Genomic DNA, 27159 nt, shown 5'->3' with positions numbered 1-27159 from the left:
AGATTTATAATGCCACCACTATTCCTGGCAGGGCTGACTGGGTAGGCGGAGCAATTATGTGAGTGATGAAATACCAGAAGAACAGCCATTCTTCAGGATATTGAATCAACAGTGTCAAATGCCACTAAGTCACTTGGGACTTTGAGAAGTTTCATAAAAAGGCTTGCCGGCGTAAGTGGGGAGGATGTGGAGACGGTGTGAGTCAGCCATTCACTGAGGCAGTTTGACGGTGAAGGGTGGAGAAAGGGCAGTGGCTGATGGGGAACGGGAATCAGGATGGAGAGCGAGATGCCTTCTTCCCAGAGAGGAGCCATAATCCTGAAGGAGCGGGCGGGAGAGAGGGAGAACTTGCAGGGCAGGTGGGAGCAGGTATTACTAAGGGAAGGTGATAGCTAAGCAAATGCCTACAAACTCTGAACTAGGAGTAACGGTTTGATTTATCATCTTTTTTTTTTTTAAGGTTTTATTTATTTACCTGACAGAGAGAGAGAGCACAGCGGGGTGGAGGGGCAGAGGCAGAGGGAGAAACAGGCTCCCTGCTGAGCAGAGAGCCTGACGTGGGGCTCGATCCCAGGACCCCGGGATCATGACCCAAGCTGAAGGCAGACACTTAACCAACTGAGCCACCCAGGCACCTCTGTTCTATCTTCTATGTAGAGGTTACCTGCTGACTGGAAAACCAGGTCAAGTATCATGCTTGACAGAGCATATCATAGTAACTCAGAGCTGTCACTTAATGTTATTTACTGTGTGACAGGCCCTGGGTGAGGTATTTTACTAACAGTAACGCATTTGTCCTCATAACAACTCCCAAGGTAGGCAACTATGTCTATCTTTATTTTACAAATGAGGAAAGTGAGGCACAAAGTGGCTGAACAACTTTCCCAAGGTCACACAGCTGTAAGTGTTGGAACTGGTGTTCAAATCAACCAATGCAGTCACGCTCTGGATCCCGTGCAATGAACCACCACGCCATGTTGTCTCTTGATGTGCCATCAGCATTCGTCACTGATTTTTTTTTAAAGATTTTATTTATTTATTTGACACACAGAGAGAAGCGGGGGGAGCAGCAGAGGGGGAGGGAGAGGCAGACTCCCCGCTGAGCAGAGAGCCCCATGCAGGGCTCGATCCCAGGACCCTGGGATCATGAGGCCCAACCATCTGAGCCACCCAGGTGCCCCAGCATTTGTCACTGATTAAGTAGAAATGTCCAGACCTATGAGGGGTAGCTGCCTATATTCCTCACCTCTTGGGTGGTCTTGAAATAACTTATTTGGAAAGTTCTTACCTGCAAAATTCAGATGGGAAGACATAAAGAATTTCCTCTTTGTTTATTAATGGGTGAAAAGAATCTCCATCTGTTCCATTAATCATATTGCACTTGTCTGTTGTCCACCAGTCAAGGGACCTGTAATTGATAAGCACAAGAAAGAGTAGACTATCACATTTGATTTTAGATCTTTTCAGATGGTTGGGACTTTTCAAGCCTTGATTGGGAGCCAACTACCCACAGCACCTTATTCATATGCAGACACAAGGGGGACGCTGGTTAGGGATTGGATCAAGAGGGGACATAGTAGGCACCTGATCCCCAACTCAATTCTGATAAAGGCAATGTCCAAAAATCTCTTTCCTTCCTGCAAAAAAGAGTATCCTATGTAGAGGTTTAGAAACACCCATTTTCTTAAAATAGTGATTCAATCTAGCATGAACAACAGCCTTGTTCAGAGCTGGCCCCCTGACAGGAAGCTCGGGATAGATATGTTCAGCTATTGAGGAAGGAGCTGAGATGGCAGAGGAGTAGGGGGACCTTATGTCTGCCTTGTCTCTCAAACACAGCTAGATCAATATTAAATAATTCAGAACACCAGGAAATCTACCTGACCAAGGACTGAGAGAACAAACTGCACAACCAGAGGGAGAAAAGAGGCCATGTCATGGAAGGTAGGAGATGCAGAGATGTGATTTGGGGAGAAGAGACTCGCCAGTGCTATGGAGGGGAGGGAGCCCCTGATCACACAGAGAGAGAGAAAGAGAGAGGAAGAGAGAGGGCGCAGGGTGCAGGTTATCACACAAGAAGAACACTTCCCCAAAACCACTGACGGGGAAAATGAGAAGGGCTGATAATGACAAGGTTTTACAGGCAGCAGAGCTCAAAGTCTAAAGTTTAAGAAGTCTGCACCATTGCTGGGGTGGAGGCCGGTGGGCTTAGCGGTGCTCCTATGGAGAAGGAGAGCTGAGGCCCAGGAACAGATAGTGTGGTCTGAGGATCCCCTCGGTCGCACCAGGAGAGACAGTTCCCCTTCTTGGAGTGCACCTGAGAGACATGGCACTGCCTCTCTGGGGACAAAAGAGCCAGCAGGTGCCAGCCTGCTGTCCCGCTCATTAGCACAGGAGCAGAGATGCCTGCTGAGGGCCACTAAGCCGGCTGCAGGCTTTTTGCTGTGCTTTACCATACACTCCAAGCCCCTGCGCAGTCGTGTGACTGCCCTTCTGGGACAAACCGGCACCAGCCACCGTGTGGCAAGACCCTCCTCCAGAGGATCAGCACAGGTCTATGCCATGCGGGGTCCCTAAAATTTGGAGTTTTGAAACCCAGCTGGCGGGCCTGAGATAAGACCCAGGAGCACTGCGCTGTCAGATGGGCAGATGGCTCTGACAGGCAGGGTGAAGGCAAGGATCTGAGGGAAGCCTGGGACAAATGAGGAGAGAGTGTTTGCTCTTCTGTGAGGGCTTCCTGAACGACGGTGGGTGTGAATTCCCGTCTTTGGGAATGAGAGAGCAGGCTGACGCCATTTTTACCCCTGCTCATCAGCACAGACAGACTTCAGTGAGCAGCACTCTGCCCACAGTGAAGGCTTGAGCTGCTTACACCAAGCCCCACCCCCCTGGGCTCTGCGGGTGCTTCTGAACTAGGGCAAAGGTACCTGAGAGTCAGAGCAGCAAGGAGCCCTTCCCCCAGAAGACCAGCACAAATCCCCCACACCCACCAAGTTGACTGACCATAGAGTGCTGCAAAGCTTCAGTTCTAGGGGAAACAGGATCTACTCTCTCTTAACAAGCAGAACAAAACACACCTAACTGAAGCTCACCACACACTGGACATGGTCCAAATACTCCCCACTGCAGGCAAGGAGAAACTCTGCAGGGGCCTGACCTGAGGGAAAAGCAGCCAAAACACAACAGCAGACTGCACACAGCACACACCAGAGACACTTCCTGAAGCACCAGACCCTGGACAGTATACGACCTCTTCTTAATATAAGCCATTACTCCCAGGAGCAGGAAACACAGCAGGCTTTCCTAACACACAGAAGACACAGACCTAGACAAAATGCCTAGATGGAGGAATTCATCCCAAAAGAAAGAAGAAGAGTTCACAGTCAGTGATCTAATCAACACAGATATAAGTAATATGCCTGAAACAGAATTTAAAACAACAATCACAAAGATATTAGCTGTGCTTGAATAAAGCATAGAAGACACCACGGAGTCCCTTACCACAGAAAGAAAGGACCCCAAAACTAGTCAGGCTGAAATAAAAAATGCTATAGCCAAGATGCAAAACTGACTGCATGTAATAACCACAAGGATGGAAGAAACAGAGGACCAAATAAGTGATACAGAAGATAAAATTATGGAAAATAATGAAGCTGAAAAGAAGAGGGAAAGAAAAGTGCTGGATAATGAATGTAGACTTAGGGAACTCAGTGACTCCATAAAGTGTAATAACACGGGCATCATAGGAGTCCCAGAACAAGAGGGAAAAGGGGGCAGAAGGTTTATTTGAGCAACTTATAGCTGAAAACTTCCCTAATCTGGGGGAGGAAACAAACACCCAAATCTAGGAGGCAGAGAGAACTCCCACCAAAATCAACAAAAGCAGGCCAACACCAAGACATATCATAGTAAAATTTGCAAAATACAGAGAAAAGGAAAGAAAAATCCTGAAAGTTGTAAGGGAGAAAAACCCTCTAACCTACAAGGGTAGACACATAAGGCTCTAGCAGACCTGTCCACAGAAACTTGCCAGCCAGAGAGAGTGACATGATATATTCGATGTGCTAAAAAGGAAAAATATGCAGCAAGAATACTTTCTCCAGCAAGGCTGTTATTCAGAATAGGAGAGATAAAGAGTTTCCCAGACAAACAAAAACTAAAGGAGTTCATGACCACTAAACCAGCCCTGCAAGAAATACTAAAGGGCTGTGGGAAAGAAAGACCAAAAGCAATAAAGACTAGAAACGAACAGAGAAGATCTCCAGAATCACTGGTTTTACAGGTAATACAATGGCACTAAATTCATATCATCAATAATCACTCTGAATGTAAATGGACTAAACATGCCAATCAAAAGACACAGGGTATCAGAATGGATGAAAAAACAAGACCCATCGATATGCTGCCTACAAGAGATTCATTTTATTTTTTCTGTGCGTATGACATTTCTTTATTTCCTCTGTAGTTGTATATTTATGTTTATTTATTTGTTATTATTTCTAATTAACATATAATGTATTATTGGTTTCAGAGGTAGAGGTCAGTGATTTATCAGTCTTACATAAAACCCAGTGCTCATTACATCCCATACCTTCCTTAATGCCTATCACTCAGTTACCCCATCCCTTTACCCTCCTCCCCTCCAATAACCTTCAGTTTGTTTCCTATGATTAAGAGTAAGAGACTCAGTTTAGACCTGAAGATACCTGCAGATTGAAAATGAGGGGATGGAGAACCATTTATCATGCTAATGAACATCAAAAGAAAGCTGGACAAACTAGATTTTATATGATTTTTATATGAGACAAAGTAGATTTTAAACCAAAGACTGTAACAAGAGATGAATAAGGGCACTATATCATACTAAAGGGGTCTATCCAACAAGAAGATGTAACAATTAATAATAAAATAATGCAATAATAGTAGGGGACTTTAACACCCCACTCACAGCAATGAACAGATCATCTAAGCAGAAAATCAACAAGGAAACAATGGCTTTGAATGACACACTGGTCCAGATAGACTTGCTTTCTTTCTCTCTCTCTCCCCCCACCTCTACACACACACACACACACACACACACACACACACACACACACACACATTATATATATATATTAATCCTAAAGCAGCAGGATATACATTCTTTTGAGTGCACATCGAACATTCTCCAGAATAGATTACATACTGGGTCACAAATCAGGCCTCAACAAGTACAAAAAGATTGAGACCATACCATGCACATTTTCAGACTTATGAAACTTGAAATCAACCACAAGAAAAAATTTGGAAAGACCGCAACTACATAGAGGTTAAAGAACTTCCTACTAAAGAATGAAGGGTTAAACAGGAAATAAAAAATAATACATGGAAGCAAATGAAAATGAATACACAACAGTCCAAAACCTTTGGGATGCAGCAAAAGTGGTCCTAAGAGGGAAGTATATAGCAACACAGGCCTACCTCAAGAAGCAAGAAAAGTCTCAGGGCACCTGGGTGGCTTGTCAGTTAAGCATCTGCCTTTGGCTCGGGTCATGATCTCAGGGTCCTGGGATGGAGCCCCACGTCAGGCTCTCTGTTCAGCGGGGAGTCTGCTTTTCCCTCTCCCACTGCCACTCCCTCCCCTCCACCCTGCTCATGTGTTCTCTCTCAAATAAATAAATAAATAAAATCTTAAAAAAAAAAAGGCAAGAAAAGTCAAATACACAATCTAACCTTACATCTAAAGGAGCTAGAAAAGGAACAGAAAGTAGAGCCTAAAGTCAGCAGAAGGGAAATAATAAAGATTAGAGCAGAAATAAATGATATAGAAACAAAAAAAAATAGTAAAACAGACCAATGAAACTAGGAGCTCATTCTTTGAAAGAATTTATAAAATTAATAAACCCCTAGCCAGACTTATCAAAAAGAAAAGAGAAAGGACTCAAATAAATAAAATCATGAATAAAAGAGGAGAGATCACAACACCACCACAGAAATACAAATAATTATAAGAGAATATTATGAAAAATTATATGCCAACAAATTAGGTAATGTGGAAGAAATGGATAAATTCCTAGAAACAAACTATTAAAACTGAAACAGGAAGAAACAGAAAATTTCAAAACCATAACCAGCAAAATTGAATCAGTAACCAAAAATCTTCCAACAAACAAAAGTCTAGGGCCAGATGGAGGCCCAGGGAAATTCTACCAAACATTTAAAGAAGAATTAATACCTCTTCTCTCAAACTGTTTCAAAAAATTAGAAATGGAAGGAAAACTTCCAAACTCATTCCACGAGGCCAGCATTACCTTGATTCCAAACCCAGACAAAGACCCCACTAAAAAGAAGAATTACAAGCCAATATCCCTGATGATCATGGATGCAAAACTTCTCAATAAGATACTAGCAAATTGAATCCAACAGTACATTAAAAGAATTATTCACCATAATCAAATGGGATTTCTTCCTGGGCTGCAAGGGTGGTTCAATATTTGCAAATCAATCAACGTGATACACCACCTTAATAAAAGAAAGGATAAGAACCATTCGATCCTCTCAATAGATGCAGAAAAAGCATTTGACAAAATACAGCATCCATTCTTGACAAAAAAAAACCCAAACAAACCCCCAACAAAGTAGGGATTGAGGGAACATATGTCAACATCATAAAGGCCTACAGCTAATAACATTCTCTATGGCAAAAAACTGAGAGTTTTTCCTCTATGGTGAGGAATAAGACAGGGATGTCCACTCTCACCATTGTTATTTAACATAGTACTGGAAGTCCTAGCCTCAGCAATCAGACAACTAAAAGAAATTAAATACATCCAAAGTGGCAAGGAAGAAGTCAAACTTTCGCTATTCTCAGAGGACATACTTCATGAAGAAAACCTGAAAGACTCCACCAAAAAATTGCTAGAACTCATACACAAATTCAGCAAAGTTGCAGGATACACAATGAACATACAGAAATCTGTTGCATTTCTATATACTAATAATGAAGCAGCAGAAAGAGAAATCAAGGAATCGATCTCATTTACAATTGTACCAAAAACCGTAAATTACCCGGGAATAAACCTAACCAAAGAGGTAAAAGATCTGTACTCCGTACTCTGAAAACTATAGAACACTTACGAAAGAAACCGATGATGACATGAAGAAATGGAAAGCTATTCCATGCCCGTGGATTGGAAGAACAAATATTAAAATGCTACCTGAAGCAATCTACAAATTTAATGCACTCCCTAGCAAAATACCACCAGCATTTTTCACAGAGCTAGAACAATCCTAAAATGTGTATGGAACCACAAAAGACCCCAAATAGCAATCCTGAAAAGGCAAGGCAAAGCAAAGCTGGAGGCATCACAATTCTGGACTTCAAGCTATATTACAAAGCTGTAATCATCAAGACAATATGGTACTGGCACAAAAACAGACACAAAGATCAATGGAACAGAATAGAGAACCCAGAAAGGGACCCACAACTATATAGTCAACTAATCTTCATCAAAGCAGGAAAGAATATCCAAAGGAAAAAGACAGTGCCTTCAACAAATGGTGCTGGGGAAACTGGGCAGTGACATGGAGAAGAATGGAACTGGACCACTTTCTTACACCACAGACAAAAATAAATTCAAAATGGATGAAAACCCCAAACGCGAGATAGGAAACCATCAAAATCCTACAGGAGAACACAGGCAGAAACCTCTTTGATCTCAGCCGTACCGACTTCTTATTAGACACGTCTCCAGAGGCAAGGGAAACAAAAGCAAAAATGAACTACTGGGACTTCACCAAGATAAGAAGCATCCGCACAGCGAAGTTTCCTAAAGGCAGCTTATGGAATGGGAGAAGGTATTTGTAAATGACGTATCTGATAAAGGTTAGTATCCAAAATCTATAAGAACTTATCAAACCCAACACCCCAAAAGCAAATAATGCAGTTAAGAAATGGGCGGAAGACACGAATAGACATTTTTCCAAAGAAGACACACAGATGGCCAACAGACACATGAAAAGATGCTCAACAATACTCATCATCGGGGAAATACAAATCAAAACCACAATCAGATAGCACCTCACACCTGTCAGAATGGCTAAAATTAACAACTGAGGAAACAACAGATATTGGTGAGGATGCGGAGAAAGGGGAACCCTCCTACACTGTTGGTGGGAAAGCAAACTGGTGCAGCCACTCTGGAAAACAGTATGGAGGTTCCTCTAAAAGTTAAAAATAGAACTACCCTATGACCCAGCAACTGCACTACTAAGTATTTACCCAAAGGATACAAAATTCAGATTCAGAGGGATATATGCACCCCAAAGTTTACAGCAGCATTACCAACAATAGCCAAATTAAGGAAAGAGCCCAAATGTCCATCGACTGATGAATGGCTAAAGAAGAGGTGGTATATATATATATACAATGGGATATTATTCAGCCATAAAAGGAATGAAATCTTGCCATTTGCAATGATGTGGATGGAGCTAGAGTATATTACGCTAAGCAAAATAAGTCAGTCAGAGAAAGACACATACCGTATGATTTCAATCATCTGTGGAATTTAAGAGAACAAAACAGATGAACATAGGTGAAGGGAAAAAAAGAGAGGGAGGCAAACCAGAGGAGACTCTTAACTACAGAGAACAAGCGGGGTTGCTGGAGGGGAAGAGGAGGGATGGGCTAGAGGGGTGATGGGGATTAAGGAGTGCACTTGTTGTAACGAGCCCTGGGTGTTGTGTGTAAGGGATGGAATCGCTATATTGTACACCTGAAACTAATATCACACTGTAGGTTCACTAACTAGAATTTCAATAAAAATGCACAGAAAATTTAAAAAGAAAATTTAATAAAATACATTGGTACATTTAAATATTTACTATAAAAATAATAAACATTTTATTTATATTTGGCTTCCAAAGAATGTGAAACAAGTTGAAGGCCAGAATAGCACAGAAGGTGGGTGTAACATGTTATGAAATTGGTGAAGTTATTGTCCTCTTTTGGAGGAGAAGAGACAATAGACAGCTTTCAGTTTTGTCAAGAAAATATTGTTAAATATGAACCATAAATCTCTGCGGGTAGAGTAGACATAAACCAGAAAAAAAGTCCAATCTATTAAATACTATATCATTATATTACAACTCTATCAATAATTATAATAAGTATACAAAAGGATTACACTGTGCTATTCAAAGATTAGAAAGAAAATAACAGATTGAGTCTAAAACAAAATCCAGCTTTATCCTGTGTGCAAGTAAATTTCCCTGCGGCCAGCGCCCCGGACATCCACATCCCCCCTCCAGGGGCAACGCTGTTACCAGCTTCTCACATATTTTTTCGGGGATCTTATCTATTTTGGGGTGTGTGTTTGTATGCGTGCACACAGGCACAAATATATGTTTATGTACATGGATATGTGTGCTTTTTAAAATTCAAATAAACTTTTTATTTAAAAATAGTTTTAGATTTACAGAAGACTTGCAAGGGTAGTACAGAGGGGCTCCCCTATATTCCACACCGGTTTTTTTGCCCATATTTCTGGGAAGCTTAGATGTAAATTTAATGTTCAAGAACAGAATTCCTCTTATCTCAGTCCCTGAAGAATTACCCTCCTTTTCTCTCCAAGGTTTCTAATTCCTCTGATGTAAAGTATCTTGGCTTTTATGTAGCTTTATTGCAAATTGCCTCAGCTCCTTTTTGGAAGTAGTTTGTTTTTAAGTTATAAATGTTAAAAAATATTTCTGAAATACCGTGATAGTGAACTCACATGTATTTTATCTTTAAAGACGAACATGTGAACAATCCACAATCACTAAATTAAATTCAAAAGAGACACTCTTCCCTCTCCCCCCAAAACAAGTGGTTTTAAAGTATTTGTACTTCAGCTACACATCATTCAATGACCACACAGAAAGTGAGACTTTTCACTGTTTGTAACTCATGCCCAGCCACGAGCAGTCTACAACACACTGACAGTTAATTAGTAAAGTGTGTTGCCTCAATCTTGATTTTTATAATCGTAATTATAAAGATATTTGACATATTTATAGAGTTCTCATGCAAAAAAAATGACAGTGTTAATATTTTTTTGAAATCATATGTAAGTGGACATGCAATTTTAACAAAAATTTAAAAAATAATTACACTGGTAAATCATTACACTTACGTTTTTCCATTCCACTCCACAATCTTTGAAAAGTTAAGGTAATTGTCTTCTCCAGTTAGAAAAACATAGTCTCCATCATTAGTCCCATTTTTCTGAAAATAATTGAATACGATCATTTTAAGAAACCACGATTGTTAATTTTCTGTGTCAACTTGGTAGACTATGGTGCCTCGCTGTTTGGTCAAACGCTAGTCTGGATGTTGTTGTATTCTGCAGATATGATGCATACTTACAATCAACTGACTTTAAGTAAATTACCACTGATAATGTGGGTGGACTCATCCAATCAGTGGAAGGTTTTAAAAACAAAATCCAAGGTTTGCCGGACAAAAAGGAATTCTCAATTCTGCAATATAAAAATCCTGCCCGAGTTTCTAGCCTGCCCGCCTGTCTTACGGATTTCAGACTGGCCACTTGCTGCCTCCACCATTGCATAAACCAATTCCTTAATACGTATAAATTTCTCAGATAGATACTACAGATACAGATATAGATATAGATCTCCTACTGATTCTGTTTTTCTGGAGAAATCTAATTGATACAGTAACTGATAAACTTAAGCTTCATGAAACTATCCTAGTTGTGAGTAACTGCTACCTAAGACTGAACCAGGAACACAGTGACTATTTGACTAAATACCATATTAGTCGTATTATTACTTTATGGTTTTAAAAAACAGGAGCCCAATTAAATAATAGGCAAAGGATTTGAAGACACCTTTCTCCAAAATATTCAAATGGCCAACAAGTACATGAAAGATGCTCAACATCATCAGTCTTCAGAGAAATGCAAATCAAAGCCATGATACTATTTCACACCTACCATGATGGTGATAAAAGAAAAAAAAGGAAAATGGGGCGCCTGGGTGGTGCTGTCGGTTAAGCATCCAACTCTTGGTTTCGGCTCAGGTCGTGATCTCAGGGTTGTGAGTTCGAGCCCCGTGTGGGCTCCGCACTCAGTGTGGAGTCTGCTTGAGATTCTCTCTCCCTCTCCCTCTGCCCCTCCCATTCGTGCTCCCTCTCTAAAATAAATAGATCTTTAAAAAAAAGGAAAATAATAAGCATTGTTGAGGATGTGGAGAAACAAGCCTTCACGCACTGCTGATGGGAATGGAAAATGGTGCAGGTGCTGTGGAAAACAGTTTGGTGGTTTCTCAGAAAGTCAAACAGAATTACCATATGAACCAAAATTCCACTCCTCTCTATATACCCAAGAGAATTCCATTCCAAGGTATAGGGCCAACGTCCACACAAAAACTTGTACACAAATGTTCAGGGCAGCTTTATTCATAATAGCCAAAGAGTAGAAACCACCCAAACACCCACCAACTGATGAACAGATACAGCATGGTCCATCCATACAACAGAATACGACTCGGCCACCAGATGAACCAAGTGCTGATACACGCCACCACATGGATGACCCCGGCAAGCATTATGCTAAATAACACAAGTCAGACAAAGGTCATCTATTGAATGATTCCATTTATAGACATGTCCAACGTGCATATGAATATTCAACCACCAGAGAGGGTTCAACTCAGAGGCAGTGCCTTGGCCCCCATTTGTGGAATGAGCATGTATGCTGAATTTTTTAATATTATTTTTTGCCTAACAAAACCAAGCTCCAGTCCCAAATGCCCTTCCTCTCTGGCTCTGAGGAAGCTCCCACACAGAGTGCTGACTCTTCTCCTCCCTCAGCCTGGGCCAGCCTGGCCTCTCCTGCCCAGCACCGGAGGTCCCAGCACCCCAAAGGGGCAGAGAGAGGTTGGGCAGGTAAGTGTGGGGGGGACTACTTATGTTCTGTCTCAAACAAAAAGTATAATCTTACTTTTCTTCACAAAAGCAAAAAGAAAACCAAAAAAGACACAAACCTTTAAACTATTAAAAAATTTCCACAGATTCACAGGCAAATCCATAGAGACAGAAAGTAGATTAGAGGAAGGGGAGAAAAGGAAGTGACTACTGAGTACGTGTTTTTTGGGGGAGGATGATGAAAATGTTCTAAAATTACATAGTGGTGGTGGCTGCACAATCTTGTGCTAAATTGTACACTTTAAAATGGTGAATTTTATGATAAGTGAATTATATCTTAATTACATACAGAAAATAAGAAAGCATAAGTCCAAGGCTGGGACCCTATTATGCATTAGCTGCAACAGAAGAAAGTGGTATTAATATAGTCCCGCTTTCAAGTAAGCTTTCTTCACCTGCACATTTTGTCCAAGTTACATTTTTTAAAAGTTTCATTTATTTATTTGAGAGAGAGCACGAGAGAGCACAAGCAGAGGGAGCGGCAGAAGGAGAGGGAGAAGCAGGCTCCCCGCTAAGCAGGGAGCCCGAAGCAGGCTCGATCCCAGGACCCCAAAATCATGACCCGAGCTGAAGGCAGACGCTTAACCGACTAAGCCACCCAGGCGCCCCTCCAGCTTACACTTCTTAAGGGCACATACAGATAATCTGTATCCTTACAAATTCTTTATCTGTACATAGAGCTTTTTGACGTCTGGGAAATAGCATGGGTCCTAGCTCCTCTGTAATAATAAAGTAGAAAGAGCTAACAATTATTGAGTATTTATAATATTCCTAACACTGATGTAAAATTGTAGTATGGATAATCTCATGAACTCCTCAGCACATAAGATAGCGTGGTAGACAGAATAATGGCCCTCCAAATACGTCCATGTTCTAATCCCCCGAACCCGTGAATCTGTTATCTAATGTGGCAACAAGGACTTTGTGGATGTGATTAAGTCAAGGATCTCGAGGTGGGGACATTCTCCTGAGCTACCTGCGTGGATCCAAAGTAATCACAAGGGTTCTCACAAAGAGAGGCCGGAGTAGTAACTGAGATGACGAGCTGAGGTCAGCTGGGGAGACTGAGAGTGACGATGTTTCCCTGTTGGCCTTGACAATGGTGGGAGGGGCTGCAAGCCAAAGAAATGAAGGCTGCTCCCAGAAGCTGTAGAAGTCAGGGAGGCAGATTTCTTTCCCCTTAGAGCCTCCAGAAGGAACACAGCCCTGACCACACCCTGATTTTAAGACTACTGACATCTGGAACTGTAAGATAAATCGGTGTTGTTTTAAGCCCCTAAGTTTATGGCTCTTTGTTACAGCAGCAATGGGAAACTAATACAGGCAAGCACTATTTTACCCTCTTTCTATAGATGAGAAATCTGAAACAAAGAGCAGTTAAATAACTTGCCCAGATCACTCAGCCAGCAAATGCCAGCGCTAGGACTGAAGCCCAGCTATGTGACCGCACACCATAGACTGATGTGCGGCACTCATTCATCTATTAGCCAGCACTTCCTGAATGCCCACCATGTGTCTAGCACTGGAAACCAGCGAACAAAATTACTGCCTTCCTGGTGCGTCCATTCTAATACTATTATTATAATTGCTCTCCCTCTTTTCAATGCTTATTATTACATGCTTACTATGTGACAGGCACTTTGTAGATAAGCTAAGAATAGGAAAATAACCAAAGACTGTTCTATTTCCATTGCTTTAAGCTATCTTTGGAGGTTTTTCACAGATACCTTTTTGGGTATTAACACAGATGCATTTTGCTGATGCATAGGACTAGTGTTCTCCTTTATTTTTAAAATAGGTTTCTCTTCTGATTACAGAAGTAATACATTTTTCTGATTATAAAAGTAATAAAGTCTCATTAGAAAATACAGAATGATGTATTTAAAAAGTGCCCAGGGGCACCTGGGTGGCTCAGTCGGTTATGCGTCTGCCTTCAGTTCAGGTCATGAGCAATCGAGCCCCATATCAGGCTCCCTGCTCAGTGGGAATCTGACTCTTCCTCTGCCCACAACCCCTCACCCTCTGCTCATGCTCTCTCTCTCAAATAATTAAATCAAATCTAAAACCTTTTTTTTAAGTGCCCATTATTTATCATTCTCTTAACCAATGGGAACTACTATTAGTACTTTAGTCTGTTTCTTTTCAGTCTCTTTTCTATATGAGATTTGTTTATTGAACTAAGATACATTATATATGTGTAATATATATACACACAATTTTTATACGTATATACAACTGTGCATGTATATATTTATACACACACACAAGTTTTTACTTAACATATTTCCCATGTTACCAAAAGTTCTTCATACGTGTAATTTAATGACTCCACAACATTATGCAGAAATAATTAATTATTCTATTATTGGATATTTAATTTTGATTTTTTTTGGTACTACAAATAATGTTGTATGAATATCTTGATGCCTCAAAGCCTTGTCAGTACTTTTGTTTTCTACACAAGACCCATAACAGTAAAATCACTAGAGAAAAGAACACCAACATGTTTAAGCTTTTTGATACATATTATCGAGCTGCCCAAGGTCGCCCAGCTGGAGACGGGTGGAAATAGCAGGGTAAATCAGTTTACCCTCCCCAAGTTACTTTTGTTAAGCTCTGCTCATTAGATGAACCAAAAAAGAAAAAGGTTTCTTATCCCCTTTTCTATATTCCCTGAGGTTGAACCCTTTTCTCATATCATTCAGATCCTTGCCTTAAAAACATTCATACCCTTTGTGAATTCTCTTCTCATGTGTTTTGCCTACTTTGGTTCTTCTTTCCACCAACTATGTCAATATATCAACTTGGTCCACATACATCAAGGTCACGTCGTGTTCCCCACATGAAGCTTTCCGTGACTTTAAGATATGAGAAAGAACTCGTTTAGGAGAAGCAATGTTCACATTGCTACACCAACTTAGAGAAAATTCAAATACTCTACGTAAAAAATGCTGAACCACCAATTTTAAAAATGAATGGCTGCTATTTCCTAAACTCTCCATTTAACTCAGATATGGGCTAAGTCAAATAGAGAAGCATTTACATGTTTCACAGTAATTCAAAAAGGGTTCTCCCCAGCTGTTTTCTGCCCAAGAGTCACACATTGCATCTGAATGCTTCCCTGTCTCTTGCTAGAACCTTTGTTACTTGGGGACAAGTGGGAATAAAGAGGTTTTACGTTATGACGGCAGGGACGTGCGCTGGATACAAAGAACGTATTACTGCAGGAGACGGAGAGGTGCCCTGAGCTGGGACTACCACAGTCCTACCCCTACTCTAACGTAAGCATGATCCCCACCCCCACCCCCGAAGAACGGGCTGGACTAGCTGACCTCTCAAAGACACTTTCCAACAACTATAATTTAATACACCCACGAATCCACATTCAGTGGGAGGTGCTGGAACTCTCTTAGGTCACAGAGAACAGAGGCGCCCTAAAATCAATGGGTAAAAATATGCTGATTGGCCCTGCAAAATGCAAATGAGAGCATCTGATATTTAACCAGGTCCCTTCTTCTCAGAAGTTCTGTGCCAATATCCTACATTCACTCATCCTGGTTGTTCTCACACTCTACCCCTTCCCATTAATTGTTTGGCTGTTTCGTCACTAGAGTCTTTGAAGGAGAAGTGCTCACTGGCATTCACCGAGATTTCTCTCTTCATCCTGTGTCTCAGAGCAGGTGGGGCAGGCATGCAAGCCTGGTGCATCTGAGGGCAATGCTTGCACAAGACCACCAGGATTCAGGAAAGATTTTCGGCCAGGCTCAGGCAGGGGCAGAGGAGTGGGTGCCAAGGGAGGTGTGCCCCCACAGCCTATCCTGGTCTTTGAATGAATGGCGGCTCAAGTGTGAACTTCCATGCTATTGGTTAAAGAATCAGTATTTGACCAGAGCAGATGACAAACTGATCAGAAACACTGCCTTTTTACCAACAACACCACAGGAAGTTTATCTGGGTCCCAAATGGAGAGATATACTAGTCATTCATATGAATTCAGAGTCCTCTCTGGAGTCAGTCATGGGGGGAAAGAATAGCTCCTGAAATGCGTACTGAGATTTATAGTTTGCAAAGCATTTTTATGGACTTCTCATTTAGCCTTACAAAACAGCTTTGGAAGCATGGATACTTTTAGCCTCAAGTCACACATGATGAAACCGAGGTTCAGAAATAGCCCCACAGTTATCAAGTGAAAAAGTCAGAATGTAAATCCAGGCCCTTTGTTTCCAGGTCTTTTTCTTCTTTTTTTTTTCTTTTTTTTTTTAAGATTTTATTTATTTATTTGACAGAGAGAGAGAACACAAACAGGGAAGCGGGAGAGGGAGAAGCAAGCTCCCCGCTGAGCAGGGAGCCCGACAAGGGGCTCGATCCCAGGACCCTGGGATCATGCCCTGAGCCAAAGGCAGACGCTTAACGACTAAGCCACCCAGGCGCCCCTGTTTCCAGGTCTTATGCTCTATTCCTGGCTGTGGGAAATCCACTAAAAGTACTACTCTAACTGAGCAATGGGACAGGGCTTTTCACTAGTGGGGCCCTGTGGAGATACAGTGGTGTACGGAGTGGTAAAGGGCAAGGACAGAAAAAGGAAGAAATAAATAAATACATAAAACAAGACCTCCTTGCCTTGGAAAACAAAAATGCCAATTTCTTAACGAGCCCATAAATGTGGGTTACATTTTAAAAAGATATAAAAGGAACTTGGTTATAAGTCTGATGAAGTTAATGATGTAAAAACAAAACAAAAAAAAATGAGCTATACAACGGAAGTTACCTAAAAAACACTGAGGTCTTCAGAATAGGGTCTACCTGGCAGGTGGATGGAAGCCCCTGGGACCCAAAGGGCCTAAGGAAACTTTGTTGGGGCACCTGGGTAGCTCAGCTGGCTAAGCCTTTGACTCTTGATTTCAGCTCAGGCTGTGATCTCGGGGTTGTGAGATCCAAGCCCTGAGTTGGGTTCCATGCGGGCATGGAGCCTGCTTGGGAATCTCTTTCTCCCTGATATATAAATAAATTTTTTTTTAAAAGTTTTGTTGGTTCTCTGTTGGAAGTTCTCCCGAAGTTTTTTCGAGAAGGGAGGTCTAGCTACAATTTAACAAGAAGTCAGTGCCTCCTCTGGTCTCACGGGAGCTGGGCTCCTATCAGATGGGATCTCCCAGGGAGCATCTATCAAGTCTACTCCCCCAGAGTGAAGGATTCAGGGTCAGCCCAGCCCTACTCCTAGGACCCCCACCTCACGCATATATCATGTTAAAAACTTTTTTACTATTTTGTCTGAATGGTGTCCAAGTTTTGTACACCCTCAGAGGCACAGGGGCAGTAGTATTACCATTTGCCATAGACACAAAGGAACACGCTAGGAGATGAAAGCATAAGGATGAGATTCTTGAATAATGAGAACCAGAGAGTAACTACAAACTTAAAGATGAGGAAATTCATCACAATCTCAGACCTCACCGTTCACCTAACACTCTCTTTCTTTCTTTCTTTCTTTCTTTCTTTCTTTCTTTCTTTCAGATTTTTATTTATTCATTTGGGAGAGAGCAAATGAGAGCACGAGCAGGGGAGAGAGGCAGAGAGGGGAGAAGCAGACTCCCCGCTGAGCAGGGAGCCCAATGCAGGGCTTGATCCTAGGAGCCTGAGATCATGACCTGAGCTGAAGGCAGATGCTTAACCGACTGAGCCACCCAGGTGCCCCTAACACTTTCTTTTGAGTTTAAGTTTGTCATTACCAACCTCCCACTATCCATTTTACACAGGTTTTTGGTTTTGATTTTTGTTGGGCTTTTTGCTGGGGGGAAGATGGATCTTTAAAATTCCTTTTAATGTTAATGCATTCGAAACTCAGGCAGCAATAACATATGCTTTGAATAATAATTACTTGAAGGCTGAAATATTTTTATTTCAAGCCAAAGTGAATAAAGGAACCACAAGGAACTGCAAGGAACCACACAAAAATTCCACTTAAAAGCATAAGATATCACAGATGAGTGACATAGAGTTTCAAATCACCCAGTCTCTTTCTTGAATGACATGTCTGAAAACGTAACATGTAGCTACCACCCCAAATGGATTACATGTTCCTACTTAGTTTCTTATTTGTCTCTCTCAGGCTGATGCATGGGTTCAGCCCCTAAGTCATCAGCAGAGGCTTGGCCTTGATCACTGAAATTTATGACACTTGGAAAGATCGCACCTGATTAATGGCACAGTCACACTCTGCGTATTTTTCAAAGCTGCTCTCATTCAAAGTCAGTGCAGGTAGCATGTTGAAATTGGGGGAAAAGGATTTTTTTTCCTAAAAACTAAAACACTTTCTTATTTTTCACAGGCTCTACAAGACATCTAGAATTCCAGGCAGTTTTGGTCTTTTTCTGGAAGAAACCCAAAGTGAGGATGAAATCTGGCTTGGAGTGCTCGTCCACCCCCATCAGCTGAATAAAGAGGTTCTGAAAAGAAAAATCAACTTACCCCATAGTACAGGCCAAAATAGGGAGAGATCTCTGGTTTGAAAACGCTGATGAGGGACAAGATCTCATCTTTGTAGCCCCAGAGCAGTTCATCCACGGTGTGGGTCACAAAGAGCTTCTGCTGATAGGCCTTCAACAGGGCCTCGATGAGCTCCCGGAGGAAGTGGAGCTGGACCCATTCCATGGCAGTCTGAGAAGCACAGGCAAATTCAGATAGCAGAGTCCCCACCCCACTCTCCTACTGCCCCTTCGGCAAAGAGGGCTGGAAGCTTAAAAGTAAATGTTAAGCCTGAACAACTCCTAAATCAGCCAGAAAGATCCTCCCTGGCAGCGTGTGCAAGAACAAGACTCTTCAGTTTTTGTCCTTTCTCAGTATTACATTTTGTAAGTGTGAGCTTAGCCTTCCCATCTGCAGCTAGCTCGTGAGTTCTCACCACACTGCCAATGGAACGAGTAAAACTCTTGTAAAATACACTGGCATCTTCAGCCACAAGGTGGCGCCACCGCCCCTCTGATCCAAGCCAGAGGCTGGACCCTCAATTTTAAACCCTGCAGGCCTAGGCAGCAGGGCAAGGTCAAATCTGGGATCTAGTAATTTCTAAATCCTGGGTCCACCATGAGTGTCCAGCTGCATGTGTCGTTGTCACCCAGGAGTTAGAGTGGGAACCTCGGAGGGGGTTGCTGTAGGTGAACAGGAAAGTTTTCTGGGTCTTCTGCAGCTTTCTTAGATGGGATTGTCATTATAACTGAGCCCAGTGAAATCCTGCTAGACTGTAATCAGCACCCAGTCTCTGCTATTTGTTAAGGGAGGGAAAAGTCAGTATATATTTTGACAATTAAAAAATCTAAGATCAAAATCTAAACTAAGAAATGGTATGCAAATTCTGCTGCTGGGTTTTCTGAACCAAAACAAGGGGCACATAAAAAATTATTAGCTATCCACCCCCACCCCTTCAAAAAAATCCCAGGGTCATATTTATTTGCACAAGAGCTGATCCTGAACACACAGCAAGAAATTGGGGGGGGGGGATCCTAAAATTTGCATTATGTCACCATTTGAAAAGATCTGGTTTGAAAAATCTCGGAAAAAAGTCTCAGATGAACTCTAAGGAAGGGAAGTGTAAAAATGTATTTATATTTTTATATATGTATATTTTTAACATAACTTAATAACTCCTAAATGTAAAACCCTAACAGCCTTAGCTTAGCTTTTTCCTTTCCTCTAAAATCCACAATAATGATACTAAAAATGCCTACTTACCACCGCAGGAATATTTAATGTTCTAATTAAGTCAACTTTGGGGTCTCCAACAGATTGATTTCGTTCAAAAACATAGGCCTTGTTGCTAACAGCAGATATTGTCGTTCCATTATCTCCAAATTGAATATCTGCTTTGTTTCTAAGTTCCCTAAAAGAAAGAAAAGGATTCTGTTTGAAATCGGTACCACTTTAAAAAGCAATACTTGACCTTTCTCTTAGCATCAAAGTTTCTGATACAACATTCCCACTATAATTCTTTTTCGAGAGTGTCTGGAAATACCAACCCCCTAAACACCAGAGACTAAAGCAGAATGTGGGAAGGAAATAAGGCCTCAGATAGGATAGTCTTTTCAAAACACTGTCCTCTTCATTCTTTTTCCCTACAAAGGCAAGTGGGGGGTGGGGTGGGGAACACAACACACGACATGATAGTCCAGGGTCACCCTGACCAGGAAATCAAAGCCAATGAACTCTCTCCCGTGTTAGTTTGCTCCCGAAATATTTTCAAACTTTTCAGTCCATAGATTCAGTCTGAGTTTCAATTTATTTTCCAAAGTCTTTTTATTTCTAATTTGAATTCAGCTGAAAATTCATTTCACAAAATAAATGCCCAAGGCTTATTAGTAAATTAGAGGAGTTCGCTCCTGTTTTTGGTTTTGCTCAGTTTGGTTCAGGTTCATGCCCCCAGATAAGGTATTAAGTTCACAGAAAGTGCCTGGAGTCAGGGCCTCACCAGGGTGAAGGGGGGGTGGGGGGGGTAGGTGAGTCACTTGTTTTGCATGCAAAATATAAGAGGTGCCAGAACACTCTGGAATGAAGGTAAATCATATCGCAATGCATTTTTAAAAATTAATGCAAAAATTAATGCAAAAACATTCACGATGAACAAAACATCAAAATTCTAAATAAAAACAGGATCTGATAGTTTGTTCATCCAATTAATGAATGTTGGTCCTGGCCCTGCCTGGACACTGGACAATTTTAGTGAAAACAGATGTCTGCTCTTTATCATTAAGCACCAAGCTACGCACAGTACATACGTATCTGACCCTGCCCGGCTCCTCAAAGGGTTTAACCCCACGATCTCATCTGATTTCACTTAGTCCTTACGGCAAGGCTGTGGCCCCGACGGAGCTAAGCGTTTCTGCCCCACTTTTACAGATGGGGACACAGGGCGCAGACGGGCATTAGAGGGCTCGGACCTTGAACCGAAGTCTTCTAACTCACACGCGCGGTGCTCTTCCCACGGCATCACATGGCCTCCCTTAACAGGTGCTTAATAAAAATGTGCAGGATGGAACCCATGATCGCCTCTAACAAATGCCAAACAGGAGAGAGAGACAAATCACACACCCTCCCAGTTCCAGGACTCAGCACTACCCCTGACGAAGGCTGCACGCAGCGCCAGCCGCCCTTCTCCTCCGCGCGGGGAGCCCTGTTCGCCTTCCTGGCCTGCACTGGGCAGCGGTGAGGGACCCAAGTCTGACCGGTTCCGTTCCCTCGGCCTCCGATGCTGAGCACAGAGCCGCAAGACGGAAAAGCCAGTAGAAAGTCGGCTTCCTCTGGCAGGGGTGCACCTGTGATGTGAGGAGCCACGCGCCCCTGCGACTTGGGCCTTTAAAGGTGCCCTGGCCCCTGCCCCCGTCTTCCCAGCTGCCCCAACTACCCCTTGGATTCTGTAACCCACTATATAGCCTTCAAATAAATCCCCCTTTTATTTAAATTAACCAGAGGTCGTTTGTCTTGCTTGCCACCGAAGACCCGTATAGAGAAATCAGAGCGCAGTCTTTGGGCTAGATGAGAAAAATGGAGATTCACGCACGGTAGGAGCCCAGGACTCAGTGTCAGAACCCGGTTTGGAATCCTGGTCACCTGACTCCACATCCAAGGTTTTCCTTGACTCTACACATAAGTGAGTGTAAAGATTTGTTCGAGCTGGAGGAGAAGAGGACCTTTCCAAGGCAAACTCCTGCCTGGGCCAAGGCTTCTGCCTACGGAGAGGGGCACCCCTCCCCCACTGGCTAGCTCCAGAGCCTCCAGCAGGGGAGGGGAGGGGAGGGGGATAGCCTCCTCTAGGTGTAGCTCTTTGTATTTGCGGCTCAGGACTCCAGGGTGGCCTGACTGGCCACTAAGCAACGAGAAATAGAAAAAGTGACCCCAGGGTGAACACCAGCTTGCACTCAGAGAAAGCCGGGCCAAGGAACCAAGAGCTGGGATCCCCCCTCTAGGTTCAGAAGCCCAGGGATGAACTCTGCCAAGTTTTCTGACTAATGATGAAAACTGATAACCTTCCTAAGGCTTTTAACATTTTTTTCACTGAACCCAGACGTCAGGAACCTAGAGGCCTGAATGATCCCAAGCCTGGAGGCTGCTTCATTTATGTTTGTTTATATTTACAGACTCCGAAGATGGCTTTTTAAAATGTTTTCTTTATTGTTTACCCTGTAAGAACCTAACATTTTAAAGGCACATTGAGCAGGGAGGTTCCAATCACTTTAAGCCCTTGGTAACTTGACTTGGTTTCTCAATAAATTTCAAAAGGTCAAAGCCAAGAGTTCCCAAACCACAGAAATACTTAATTCCCTTGGCAGGCACAAAGGGACCATGTCAGGTCACTCACAGCTAACCACATGACTTCCCGCAGCCACCAGCCACCCTCAGGCATGACTGACATATGGCCTGTGTTCCAACTGAAGGAAGATAGTGCCACCCGCTGTCGGAAGGGGCCTCCCCCCTGTGCAGAGGCCAAGGGGAAGGATGGTGAGGGGGCTCCCTCTCAAAATAGCAACTGATGGAGGAAACCCAAAATGTTTCCCCTCCCAAGCCTCTTATCATCTCGCAACTGCAGGGAGGCCACTATGGAAGGAGAGGAATTTTAATTATAATACGAACTAGTCTGGTTACCCAAATTTTCCCCACAGCCCCTCAACCAAAGTCAGCCGGAAGAAGGGTGGTCTCTCCTGAGGAACAGCAGACTGAGAGCAAGAAGTGAGAGATTACTGCTCTACAGATCCAAGAACAATAAAGAAATTTCCAGAAATAGAAACAAGAGGTAAAAAAAAAAAAAAAAAAAGACAAAGTAAATCTTATGCCTTCCTAGACAATTAAGGAACTGTACTTGAAGTGCCTGGTACTTAGTAGATGTTAATAAATCTTACTGATGTTCAAGGCCCCAGGACATCACAGGCTCAGATTATGGCCTATGATTTTGTTTTTTAAAGATTTTATTTATTTATTTGACAGAGAGAGAGAGAGCACAAGCAGGGGGGAGTGGCAGAGGCAGAAGAAGAAGCAGACTCCCTGCTGAGCAGGGAGCCTGATGCAGGACTGTTCCCAGGGCCCTGAGATCATGACCTGAGCTGAAGGCAGATGCTTAACTGACTGAGCCACCCTGGTGCCCCGGCTTACTGTTTTTTAATCACAGTGATGGCTCTAGACATTAATAAAAGGTTGAGGAAAATACAAGACTGATTTTAGAGATATTTCATTTAAAACCAGTTTTTGTTAAAACAGAGTTCTTACTTTTTAAAACAAAAATGTTTTTAAACTGCTGAATGATTATATAAAATCTCACCATCACAAAAGGCAAATAATAGCCTGAGATAAGGAAACCAAAAGGAATAACTTTAATTAGCTGGAAAATTAACATCTACACAATATCTACTTCCACGGAGATGTTGGATAAATTAGCCACATACAGTACTGCCACATAATCCTCATCGTTCAGCCATTAGGTTCTCCACTCATCCCCTGCACTCTGCTGAGAATTACTGTCAGAAGTCACAAGCACGCTGGGTGGAGCACGGGTGGAGAGCTGACTGCCAGGCTGTGCATTCGACCCTGGCTTCCTCATTGCTGGCTCTGTGACTCAGAAGCTACTCCTTGATTCTGTGCCTCAGTCTCCTCATCTGTAAAATGGAGATAATAACATGCCTTCCTTGTAGGGTTGTTGTGAGTATTAAATCCACGTAAGCTTGTAACCCAGTTAGAATCCTGCCTGGCACATACTAAGTGTTTAGGAAGCATTAGTTACTAATACCACGTGCAAGTGGGCTTGCACAAAGCTCTTGAGATGGAGAGATGTAAAGATCTGGCTCCTGTTTGCGAGAACTCCACAGTATAGCATGGGAGGACTGCCATACCAACACTATTTCACATGTGGAAAGTGCTCTGAAGCTGACTCAAGGCACTAGCCAGATACCCGAAGGAGGGAGGGATGGCCCCTGGAATGGGAGTCCTGAGGTCAGCATCATGCAGCAGCTGGTTCTGGAAGGAGGGGAGGCTTCTCCCAGGTGGGAGAGGGGAGGGGCTTCCAAATAGAGGCAGAGAGAGGGCGAGGGCAGGCAGCACAGCATGAACATAAACCGTAGGATGTGTTTTGTAAATGGAGTTGGGAGAACACTGTGGTCCCGTGGACGAGGACGCACTGCAGGGGAGCTTTAGGAAGAGCAGCCTGCAGCTCTGGGCCAGCCCGGCTGAACAGTCAGAGGCGAAGGGAAGTCACAGAGTGCACGGGCCTGCCAAGGAAGAAAGCGCAGAGCAAGGCAGGTGTCACAGGGGTTCAGAATGCAAGGCCTCTGGATGTGCCACTTGGGCATGCAGATTATTTTGTGCTGAAAGCAATCAAGGCCCAAACCACTCAGGAAGAAACTTTGACCTTCCCCTAACTGCCTAAAAGAATCTAGATAGAGAATCTGCTCCAGGAAGAGAGCTATCACCATAGATTCACATTAGAACATTAAGTAGGCATGGGAGACAGGGAGAAGTCCAACAAGGCCTGTTTGATCAAAGTCCTCTATATCCCGTTGTTTCCAAGTGGCCTTGTAAACATTCAACCAAAAATGTCCTCTTTTTCATCTTCCTGCAAATTGCTTTCCTTCCTTTTGAAGTCCCAGATCCCACCATTTCCTCCTTAATTCAGGATGACATCTGTACCTTACTTTGCCTGACTGTCTGTGGAATCTCATGCTTACATGGATTTCTCGTGGGCATATAATTAAATTTTATTTTCTCCTGTTAATCTTTGTTTCATGTCAATTTAATTCGTAGACCAGCTAGAAGAACCTTGAAGGGTAGAGTAATATTTTCCATCCCCAACAGTGCTGAGTAGCACCTATATTTAACTTTCTGTTACCACTGCCCTGTCAACTAAGTGAAAGACTGAAAACCTAGAGCCCAAAGCAGTATACTGAGAAAAAGCTGGGGGTACGGGGCTGTCAGCAGGGAGAACACGGCCTGCATTTGTTGGGGGTGTGCAAGAAGCAGCTTCACTCCTGAAGATGGAGATGGTCCCCCATCCTTGAAGTGTTAACCTGACCCAACTGTCTCTTGTAGGTAAGTCAGCCAGGAATGCCATGTGTACTTAAAACTCACAAATACCTGGTCACCACCTTTTGTACAAGATAAGAAAGAGAAGGGGGCAGGAGGGATAATTTTCTATTTTTCTTACTTTCAAGCAGTTAAAGGATTTTTAAAAAACTAATTTATCTAAAGCCACTTGGGCTTCTATCCTGAGAAAAAAATGTGGTATCAGAGAAGAGTTTGAGTCAGGTTTAGAAAAAGAGATAAGAATCTCTTATAATGAGACAATAACCATGGCATTTCTAAATTTTCTATCATCTCTTTGATATTAAAAAAAAAAAAACAAAAACATACAGGGGCCCCTGGGTGGCTCAGTCAGCTAAACGCCTGCCTTTGGCTCAGGTCATGATCCCAGGGTCCTGGAATCAAGCCCCATGTCAGGCTCCCTGCTCAACGGGGAGCCTGCTTCTCCCTCGCCTCCCCACTTGTGGTCACTCTCTCTCACTCTCAAATAAATAAAATTTTTTTAAAAAAATGTATACAGCTGGTCTTAGAGATGAGTAAAGGACCAAAGGGCTAACAGGACAAAAGTTTAAACAAAGTTCCTACTTTTGCTAAATTGTAAAGAGATAATTAGATCCCTAAGAAATTAAATGTAAAACAATAGAACTACAAGAAAATAGATTTGAAAATCAAACCTTTGAAAGGAATAGGACTTTTAAGGCTCAGAAATGGGGAGAATGGTCATTCCCTGTGGTAATCAAAGAATGAAATGAGAGCTGATCTACATGACCAAGAAGAAGAGAATTGTTAAGCAAAGTGCTGTAATACATTCCCTCTAGCTCCTGAAGATTATCAACATTAAAATGTATTTGTATGATACTAAACCCAACAGGTTGAGTTAACAAATGCTGGACCCTTCTTCCCTAAGGAAATTCCGGTTAACCAGATTGATTTAGGAGCTTATTTTGCAGAAGTTGATTTATTACCAATAAGAGTAGCTGATACTGCTTGGAACAAATGGGGAAGAATTCTTGTAGTTGGGCAGAAAAGACCAAGAGTGAACAAAAGTAACCTCTGTGATGACACATCCTGAGATCTCCCCCTCACCGACACCCACCCTGCCCACTTACCGCTTATTATGCTTCCGCTGCCATTTAATGAACATGTAGCCCAGGAAGAGACATGATCCCTGAACGTGCACACAAGCTCAGAAAGGAGGACACCTCCCGTCTCCCTGTATCCAATCAGCATATTCCATTCAACGTATATACCCCAGGACATTCTGACCCCTTATCCTTAAATACACAACCCAAGCCCTCTGGGGAGGTGGATTTGAGGTCTGCCCTCCTCCTGTCTCTTCGTTTGGATGCCTCTCCGATAAACCCTTTCCTTGCTGCACATTCCATGTCTGAGCGACCAGCTTTCCTGCGTTTTGGGCATATGAACTTGGGTTCAGTTACACGACAAAGACATAACATGGGGAAATACCTACAGTGCAATATGAAGTGAGCAGGATATGCACATTATGTATATGTACATGCGTATCCTAGACAGATCTATAGTATGGTCACCACGTGAAAGTCAAACTCACTCATGGAAAAACGGCTGAGAAGATACCCACTAAAATATTAGCATTGATTATCTTGAGACAGTGAAACCATGGATAACAGCAGTTTGTCCGATTTTACTTTACACCATTTTCAAGTTTATCTTTACTGCTTATGTATGTTACTTTTATAATAATGTGAAACCCAATAAAGGAAACCTCATTTACAATAAAGTCAGGAGGCCAGAAGGGGGAGCTCTTACACCTTACCAACTCATCCTCCGTAGCAGACCGCAACCCAAACAATTTCTCCTTGCCTGGACAAGCTCAGCCAGGAAGAAAATGCCACAACGCAGCCAGTAAGAAACCATCACCACCCTGAACTCTCATTTTTCCAACAGCCCCTCCCAACTTCCTCCTTTTCTCTATAAAGTAACATTCTTCTCTTTTGATTTCCAGACCTGCCTATGGTTCGCTATGGCTTGCAGGTCCTGAATTGTAATTCCCCTGCTATTCCTGAATAAACCCATTTTGCTTGTAAAATAACTGGCTATTTTACTTTATTTTTTTTTTTAAGATTTTATTTATTTATGTGACAGAGAGACAGCCAGCGAGA

General features: G+C 42.5%; 1 protein-coding gene across 4 annotated transcripts in view; it reads right to left on the bottom strand.

Annotated features, from left to right (window-relative positions):
* The window catches only part of SCARB2 (scavenger receptor class B member 2), a 77274-nt gene that overhangs the window by 24423 nt on the left and 25692 nt on the right, over window positions 1-27159 (bottom strand). For all 4 annotated transcript variants that reach the window (XM_045789953.2, XM_045789951.2, XM_087864068.1 and 1 more), the window contains exons 3-6: window positions 19694-19841; window positions 18434-18622; window positions 10155-10246; window positions 1289-1408 (exon numbers count right to left, since the gene is read on the bottom strand). In XM_045789953.2, the coding sequence (XP_045645909.2) occupies window positions 1289-1408; window positions 10155-10246; window positions 18434-18622; window positions 19694-19841 (549 nt within the window). The remainder of the gene's footprint in view (window positions 1-1288; window positions 1409-10154; window positions 10247-18433; window positions 18623-19693; window positions 19842-27159) is intronic.

The sequence above is a fragment of the Ursus americanus genome, chromosome 8, assembly GCF_024610735.1.
Source record: "Ursus americanus isolate L20-20 chromosome 8, mUrsAme1.1.p, whole genome shotgun sequence".
Classification (NCBI taxonomy): domain Eukaryota; kingdom Metazoa; phylum Chordata; class Mammalia; order Carnivora; family Ursidae; genus Ursus; species Ursus americanus.
The sequence above is the reverse complement of the archived record's forward strand: the minus strand, read 5'-3'. Positions and strand labels throughout refer to the sequence as shown.